We start from the raw sequence: 9,543 nt of genomic DNA, 5'->3' as shown, positions 1-9,543 counted from the left end.
GGAATGGTTACACTCCTGGGTGTACATGCCGTCGGCAGCCACGTTTCCGTCACAGCGATGCAGTTAGGCTGCAGGTGCTGTGTACATGCTGCCAAATCTGACGCATGTTTTGTCAAATTTTGGACATTCATCAAATAAATCGTGAATTGTGGTTGCACATGTTGTGGTGGTACATTTTTGCTCAAAAATGGTGACATCCTTCCTACAGCATCCTTAATGGCATTATTACAGTATATTTTTGCTGCATCAAAGTCCTGAATAATCAAACCAGTTAAACCTGTGACCCGACTCAAGGCTACATATGCCTGCCCTGCGGAGAACACCCTGTCCAGACACACAACTGCATTGCTCACGGTAACACCCTGGACTTTATGCACCGTGCAAGCCCAAGCGAGCTTCAGAGGGAACTGGTGACGCATGCCACCACTTTTAGTTACCTTTTCTTCCTTTGGCAGAATAAATGTACTGTCTTTTAGCGTGACGGACTCATTAGTAGTTTGTGCGTGCCTTTGTTTACCTACTTGGGCATCATCAAATTTTACATAGATCCTACTGTGAAATCTGTCATCCTGCTGGAAAAGAATGTCAGAGACAGTGCCACAAACCCTGTTAACTAAGCCGTCGTCAATATCGATGTTTTTGCAAAGCATTACACGAGCATCTTTAGCGATGTCCAGAGTTTCCTCTAAACACGTGTTGTAAACTTTGCTGTGGTGCCCAACTTTTTTTTTCTAATTTACCGGATTTTTTGTTTTGGCTGTAATCCTGAGCTTTTATTATTGTGTACTCCGGACAGATCCTGAAAAGCTGATTTTAGGTTGTACTCGTTTACTTGTTGATTGGTTGGAAACACATGTAACGCGGAGCTGACCTCACCCGTTTCGCGCTGTTTCAGAAGTTCTATGTCTGTTTCCAACAACGCCGCGCCTTTTGGATGTTTGCGGAGTCTATTTAGCAAGGCTGCAAACTGATTATCTTTTTGCCGGACTATCGTTGTCAGTTCGACAACACTGAAAAGATTTGTCCACAAGTTGAAAGTGGCGTCTTCGACATAAAGAGGCTTTCCTTTGACTGGCGGTAACTGGTAAAAATCACCGACGGCGATGATGCTGACGTTGCCAAATGCAGCATAGTCACCGGTTTGCTTAATTTGTCGGAGCCTACCATGAATGTACGTCAACAACTTGTGATCAACCATCGATATTTCATCGATAATCAAAATTTGGAGGTCCGCGAACTTGGCACGCAAGGAATTCACCGTTTCCTCACCCAGTGGTGTGTAAGGCAAACGGGTATCCTTGCCGATGCTCAATGTGCTGTGTATTGTTGTGGCATTCAAATTGTAAGCAGCAATCCCTGTTGGTGCAGCTAGACAGACAGAAATATTGTCCGGTTGCCGACACATTGTTGACAACAACCTGGTAGCCTCATATTGGATGGCTTTAATTAGGTGGCTTTTTCCTGTCCCGGCACCACCTGTGATGAATAAGTGTAAAGGCTCGGGTTTTCTCCCACCTACTTTATCAAGGCACCACTGTCTAATTTTGTAAAAAATGTCCATTTGAGTATTATTTAGGGAGCGGATTAATGCCAAGTCATCATTTCGACTCATTGACTTTTGCTTTTGTAAGTTTAGAGCGGTTCTATTTTCATTTGCCAAGTCAGGTATTACTTCTGCCTCTTCTTCGACCAACTGTTGTTTTTTCCGGCGTTCTTCTTCGCATTGTAGCCTTTCCAATTCTTGCTCTGGACACAGCAGACACCACGCACCCTCAGCAACACCGCTGTGATCAATAGATCTTTGGATGCTGTCCAGTTCATCCCCGTCGCTGTCGAAATGTTGTTTATTTGTTTCCACTATGGATCGAACAGAATGCATCGACCCATCATTTAATCGGACCGCACCATTGTCATAAAATTCTTCAAATTTTGGGCAGTTGGCAGGTCTTAACTGCAAATCCACTCGGTATGGCAGATACAACTGCAAAAGGCTACGATAATACAACTCTGGGTTTTTGGTTTCTGAAAAGCGCGCAGAGCGTACTACGGCAGGTTTGGTCCGTGTACGTTTTGTCACATGTCCGTAGTTGTTTTTAAGTTCTATTTTGGATGCCGACCTTTCGTTTTTGCTAATGATGCGGTATTCCGAAGCAAATTGTGCCAAGCACATGTCATTAAACGTGTCGTCGTTTGGTCTGTTTTTATAACGGTCGACAATGCTGGTCATCCACATGTCTTCCGTTGTTAATTCGGCTGATGAAGCTTTTTGACGCAAAACACTCACAGGCAAACTCATTTTGACCACATTGTCCCCTGTTGGAACAAAAACTACTTTGCGCGAGCATTCTTTAAGATGCATATTTGTCACCCGGTAAACGGCCTCTTGTGCACACACGTCTCTATTGTGCAAGTACACACTGCCAAGACTTTTTAAGGCCTCTTTGGCACTGACGTTTGCCTGTTTGGATGCTTCTTTCTGGGCATTACTCAGCAGCAATCCAATCTCCCTCTCAGCTTTGGAAATATACAAGATTATATAAACCACGCACGCATACGCATCAACGACATACTGGATGTCCATATTAGCATTCCAGCATTTAAGCAGAGGTTTGCTGTATGGATTGATCCAAACCTCATTGATTTGACGCTTCATTATGACTTCCGTACGACGACCCAAGCGGCGATGTGCGGCCTCAAAAGTATTTTGTGTTATACCGAGACTATGGAACAAATGTTCCACGCTTTGATATGCGTGGTTCTCGTCAGCCAGGGCTGTTTTAATGGATTTTATGATTTCCGACGCCTCTTCTGCTTTCATGTTCACGGCATTTTGGGATGCTTTTGGACATGTGCATGTTTTAACACCGGTTGATTGGCTAACCTGACAAGTGCATGTTTTTTGTCCCTGTCCGTCAAACTGATGGCTAATAAATGTTCGTCCTGACACAGGTTTGGGAAAACCGAAACGACACACTGTGTTTTTCTTTTTGCACGTTTTAGAGTGTCTCTTAGAATGCTGCTGTACGGAAGACACTGTCTCTGTCAATCCTTCATCCTGTGGCTGCAATTCACAAGTAACATATCTATCAATAAACTTTGTGACTTCTTCATCTGAGTTCACTTCAATACGTGGGGCATTCTCGACCCAGAACAAACAATGTACATGCGGGGAACCACGCTGCTGAAATTCCACCCGGTAAAAATAGTCTACAACTTTGCCAATCGGTTGGCTCGAAGACATTATCACCCCTCTGAGAAAGACATGCCACCGGAAATCAAACATCCGTGCAGCAGTCACAGGATTCCGTCTCAACAAATCACACCTGTCAGCCCACTCCAACTCTGCAGCCGTTTGCGTTCTACCCTCTTGCCTCAAAACACAGTCTACCAAGTTTTGCCACCGTAAATCAGCAGACGAAAAAGAACAAAACCACGTGGGAACACCAAGCTGACGCACACAAGCCAAAATATCACGCTGCGTACTCTGCCAAAAGGCTGGAGTGCCTCTGATGGGCTTCAGAAAACAATAGCCCTGGTCACATTCCAACAATGTCTTTAACGACTCATCGTTGGTCAACAAATCCTTGGCCATTTTTGCCACCAAACCAGCAATTCCTTTGCGTAAAGCAATGGAAATGCTCGACACCACCTGCACAAGTTCACACAAGTACTGAGCATAGAATATGTATTCCACATTCTGCCCAAACCGCTTATCAGCATGCATGATACGATTATTGAAATATTGCGACGCCGTCAGCCTATATTTTCGAGTATCATGAAACGTGAAACGACCATGTGGAAACAACACTGGGAAACATCTAGCTTCATTCGAATGGTCAGAAAGCAACCTCACAGGATTATTGCCTTCTGCCGGAGCCACATTCAATATATTGTCGTAATACTGATCTAGCGCTTCCTGACCAATGTCAACTGGCATTAAACATGTGTCCTGAAACATGCAGTGTTGCTGTCTATCATGGAGAAGCTCATCTTCTGTATCTAGAGGCGGTGTGACATCTACTGCAGGAACACTGTCCTCCACCTGAGAGGCATCAGGTTCCCTACAAAAGTCATTGACCCACTCCTCGTTGTACTCTATATCTTCATAATGCACATTAGACTCTTTCAGATACCTCAAGGCTTCACGAATGTGCATGCTGTCAACAAAATGGTACTCGTAGTGTCCTTTGTAAGTCAGCTTCCTTTTGAGTTTGACACGGAGCATAGAGCCTTCCATATTGGACCGTGGCAACAAATTTGTCGTTTCAACAACATTGGCCGGAACACAAGTCACAGGCCCATGGACACCATTTTGCCCCCCTTTAGGCAATGCAAGCATTTTCATGAAGGGGATATTTAGTGCAATTAAGTGTTGCTCTAAACTGTTCAGACAATCCAGCTCAGGAGGAATCGGGTCCACCCCCAAATTATTTGCCACACATTCAGGTGGGAATTCCCCTTTGCTAATCTTGTAATGGCAAGTGTAGCAAACCCACAGCTGCCCTCTACCAGACTCCACCAACACACATGGTACTGTGCACTCTGCACTACATTTGTGCAAATAATCCTCATTAATGCACGTGTTCACAAGAGAAGCACTTGCACTTTTGCTGTAATGCTCTCTGTGACACTGCAGGACCTGATGTTTAAACATCAACCTATGGCACACACAGCAGACAAACTGGGGCCCATTCTTCACTTTCTCTAAAAAATTCTCTACAACAACATCAAATTCTTCCTCTCGCAACTTTGCAGCATGTCTTCGTGCCTTCACATCTGCCATTACACGCATTTTGTGCTCTAAGTTACTGTGATACTTCTGTATACTGGCAAGTTTGACAATGGCCCGGTGCCTTGTATCTACTTTATATTTTTTGACACTCTGCGCCTTGACTCTGTCCCTGTGCAAGCTGTCACTTCTATACTTTGTGATGCTAGATGTTTTAACTATGTTTTGATGCACTACATCACTTCTATATTTTGCTACACTCCTTGACTTCATTCTCTGCCTAAAGACAACTTCTTCTTTGTATTTTTTTACACTCATTGTTATCTTCTTCTCCCTTTCCAACATTTCTGCTACATATTTGGATCTTTGGGCCAGGGCCTTCTTCTTTTGAATATACTTGGATGGGCTTACAAGTGGAACCATGGACTGATGTTTTTCTTTGCCTGTTTCAACAACATCACTCAAACCAACTGCCACTTCACTATCAGCGCAAATTACTTGATGCCGATGTGACCTGGTACCATACTGACTGACCTGAGATGTACCATTCTGACAAATGCCAAAGCAACTTCCTAACTGACCCTCATTGACACATGTCACACACTCATAGTGATTACCACTCGAGTTGTCCAAATAAATCCCACGACTGGATTCTGACGTTGAACTATATCTCAACCAATGACCACCGTAAAAAGTAAAGATATTTATTCCTAAACTATCCGCTGCAGCCTGAATTTCCACCTCAGTTGCCCAGCTATTGACATATTTCATTTTGGAAACACTAATATACTCTGTCAAACAATTGTACTCACTCCTGAGAAGCTTCTCATAATCTTCACAGTGGTTTTCCATATGTTTAACCACATGGAGTCTAATTTTTCTGTGATTTTTCTGTGTGCCACTCACCGCTTGTGATATGGCACGGAAAAAACAGTTGCCGTCAGCAACAATGCTCTCCTTTTTACAGGGAGCTCCCAAGGGTCCAACACGCAAATTGACAGGCACAGTTTTGACTTCACAATCTATATTCAAAAGTTGGCACACATCTTTGGAGTCATTTTGAAGCATTGGACAAAAGGCATGCTGTGTGGTAACAACACTGATGACCTCAACATCAGATGCACATGTACTAGAAATGTCAGCCATTTTAAACTTTTTGCCATCATCACCAGTCATCATCTCCAAGTGACGTTTCCTGTCAGCCACAACAGTCACAACAACACCAGCTATTTCAAAAAGTTTCTCTGCTCCTCCAAACCCTGCAGCCAAATTGCTAATGTGATTAGCAAGGGCACCAAGACCACCAAAACACAGAACAACACTGGTTCCATCACTGCACACCATGCCATTACAGCTGCGCGAGTGCGAATCCACCAGACAATACTGACCAGCATCACAAATTATGGCACAACTACTTTGACAGACTGTAAGAATGCATGTGCTGTACTTGCCAAACATTGTGTGCAAAGCATCATGCAAAGTGACATGAATCCCGTTTTCAATATAATAGCTGGAAACTACATTGACATCACCTAAAGCATAATCATCCTTAACACAAAACTCAAATTTGTGTCCAGCAATCACCTCCTGTTTAGGCAATTCTGTGGCACACAAAAAGTGGGATTGGTGACAAATTACGTGACGTTCCCTTAGAGTGGTATACAACTGATCGCCTTCAACAACAGCCATGTCAAGATCAGCAGTATCCCACAACAAGACATTTTTAATACTGTGTAAAGCAGTGGCACAAAAGGCAATCGCCATACACTGTGTTCCTGCATACTTAAACCTTGTATTGCCTTGATGAAATGACCCTTTGACCACCTTTTGTAACCCACCTGTTGGTACCTCCACTGGTGACAGTGAAGATACTTCTTCCCTACCTTTTGTTGCAACTGCACAATCAACAGCTTGGGTAGCCTTGGGTGTGCGTCGCATACGGAAACCCTTCTTTCGTGGCATCTAAAAGAAAACAATGAAATCAATGTCAGTTCACACGCCATGTACTTAAGCTTCTAAATGCTCTTTTCCATGCTCTCTGGTTACCCCGTGTGTGCGTGGGATTTTTTTTGGCAATGCCATATTGTCCATAGGCAAGAAAGTGGGTGTGAATGGTTGTCTATACGTGCCCTGTGATTGGCTGACAACCAGGATGTACCCCTCCTCTCGCCCGAATACAACTGGGATAGACTCCAGCAGCAGAAAATGAATGAACATATCCATACATTTTACGTACTGCCTATCCTCACAAGGGTCGCGGGCATGCTGGAGCCTACCAACAGCTATATTCAGGCGAGAGGTGGACTACATCCTGGTCACCAGCAAAACACAGGGCACACAGACAACCATTCAAAGTCACATTCATGGCCACAGACAATATGGAGTGTGTGTGTGGGGTGGGGGTCAAATGAAAGTGAGTATAAATGGTTGTCTCTATGTGCCCTGTGATTGGTTGACAACCAGGATGTACCTGCCTCTCGCCTGAATACAACTGGGATAGGCTCCTGCAGCAGCGGTAGAAAATGAATGAATAAATCCATTTATTTTCTGTGCTGCTTATCCTCACAAGGGTCGTGGGCATGCTGGAGCCTACCCCAGCTGGCAAGAGGTGGACTACACACTGCTCACCAGCCAAGCATGGGTCACAGACACAACCATTGACAGTCACATTAATGCATATGGACAATTTGGAGTCGCCAGTGGGGGAGGGGGTACACAGAGAAACACACACGCACAGAATACATGCAAACTCCACACAGAGATAAAATGATAAATCAAACTTTGTCAATAAATACAACTATTATGCAGAAAACAAATAAATAAACACCAGCTGTGTGTTTTACTGCAAGAGCACCATCTTCCCCCACCCCCCTCATATTGTGTGCGTTTGAGTGGGCACATGCACACTTGGGTGTGGCCCTTTGGATGAATGACGGATTAATCATTGCAAACAAGAAAAATGAAGAAAACGTAAGGTGGGCGTCTTCTCCTCCGCAACGCGGTAGTGGTTTAGATGAGTGACGGGGGTTAAAATAATTGGAAACAGAGAAAACAGGTAAAAAAGTTGAAAACCTTCCGTGAGAATTTATTTTCTCCCCGCCCGCTGCGATAAGATGGCGCGCGGGGGGGGGGGGGGGGGGCGATCGCCATTTTGGGGCCTGTGGCATCAACGACGCCATTTACGACGCCGCCATTTCGGGGCCTTTGTCATCAGTGCCGCCAATTTGCCCGCTAACGGCTCGTTTAAGGTGCGGCAACAACGAATATAATTTTAGCTATACAGCGTTAAGCTCCGACCGTTCGTGTATCCTGAACAAGCGGCCTACGTGCAGCACCACCGAATATAACTTGAGCTATATTGAGTTAAGTTCCGACCGTTAGTGTATCCCAAACATGCAGTTACCTTGCGGCGGCACCAACGACAACATACAAATACATAAAATTATACACATGTGGAGAAAAAGCCGAAGAAAAAACAAAATGGAGTTAAGCTCCAACCGGACGTGCATTCCTGCGATGGTGCTCATTCTTACAAATGAATATATTTCAGTTTACTAAGTCTATTTAAAAAAACTCACCTCTATGTCAGCAGATGAAGTCCAACACAATGGCAAACTGCAGTTTCCGTCGAATGTAGGTCCTTTGTCTTTGTCTTTGTCTGAGGCAATGCAAAAAGCGTTCTCTCGAAAAGTTTTCTGTTCGCTCGAGCAGAAAGGGGGGGGAGCGGGCACGCGAAGCAGCATTTATAGCACCATGCACCACACCGTGGAAGAACTGACCAATCGTAGCTCACAAAACCAACCTGTCAGGCTCCGCCTTTGGATAAATGACCAATCGTAAGTCACCAAACAAACAACCTATCAGCGATCGTCTGATTGAATGTAATGTGAAAGTTGGGCGGGTCAATATTTTTTAAATTGACCAATCGTGCCTCACTCACCTGTCAATCGATCAGCTATTGGCGGAATGAATGTAATTTGAAATTGGGCGCATTAAACCAAACAATGTTTACGTGGACGAACGGAGGGAAAACTAACCAATGGCATTGCGTGCTCACTGTATAAATAAGCGGAAGTGCGACTATCGCCATAACGATGAACAGGACTCAGAGGACAACGTTGTGGCTCATCGGCAGCTCCATTGTGACCCGGCTGGAAAGACACGTCAGGCGATATCGGCGGGACCCCAATTTCGGGCTCCCTTGCCAAGTCACCTGGCATGGACAAGGCGGCAGGAGGTGGGAGCATCTGGTGCCTTTTATACGCCAGAAGTTGCAAACAGGAGCGACACCTCCACAGTTGCTGCTCATACACCTTGGTGGCAATAGTTTTGGCTACGGCGGCCAACATTGCTGCCAGCTTCTCCTCAAGATGATTGCGGATCTCGACTACATCATCCACTTGCTACCCGGCACAGTGGTGATGTTTTCGGATATCTTGCCTCGTTGGAACTGGCGTTACCAGACGGCACCCAAAATGTTCCAATGCATTCCACACACCGCAACGCACTGCTTCAGAATAAAACGTAAACAAATGGTTTCAATCAGAATGATGTACAAAATACTACGCTCAGAAAATGACCCAGAGCCTTATTAAATATAACAATAATAAAGTTTACTAACTTAGTAAAACCTCTGAAAATCATTTAATCGCTTACATAAATAAATGCTTAAGTCCAGCGCTTAAGCTTGGTGACGTAGACCGTCATGACGTGCCCCATTCGCGGCTATTAAACTAATAGCGACCTCGTCTTCCTTCAAATACGCTGGGTGTTGTTTTTTAATGTCACCGCTATTCTGTTCGTAAGCTAACTTT

At 44.6% G+C, this 9,543-nt stretch overlaps 1 protein-coding gene across 1 annotated transcript; it reads right to left on the bottom strand.

The window, feature by feature from the left end:
- Positions 1-612: 612 nt before the first annotated feature.
- Positions 613-9,187, bottom strand: LOC131119544 (uncharacterized). Its single transcript, XM_058064738.1, has 2 exons — positions 8,308-9,187; positions 613-6,691 (listed from the first exon to the last, which is right to left on the bottom strand). The coding sequence occupies exons 1-2, from the start codon at positions 8,470-8,472 to the stop codon at positions 737-739; spliced, it is 6,120 nt and encodes a 2,039-aa protein (XP_057920721.1). The 5' UTR covers positions 8,473-9,187; the 3' UTR covers positions 613-736.
- Positions 9,188-9,543: the final 356 nt, after the last annotated feature.

This window comes from Doryrhamphus excisus, unplaced genomic scaffold (assembly GCF_030265055.1).
Source record: "Doryrhamphus excisus isolate RoL2022-K1 unplaced genomic scaffold, RoL_Dexc_1.0 HiC_scaffold_27, whole genome shotgun sequence".
In the NCBI taxonomy this organism is placed as follows: Eukaryota; Metazoa; Chordata; class Actinopteri; order Syngnathiformes; family Syngnathidae; genus Doryrhamphus; species Doryrhamphus excisus.
This window is presented reverse-complemented; position numbering and strand designations above follow the sequence as displayed.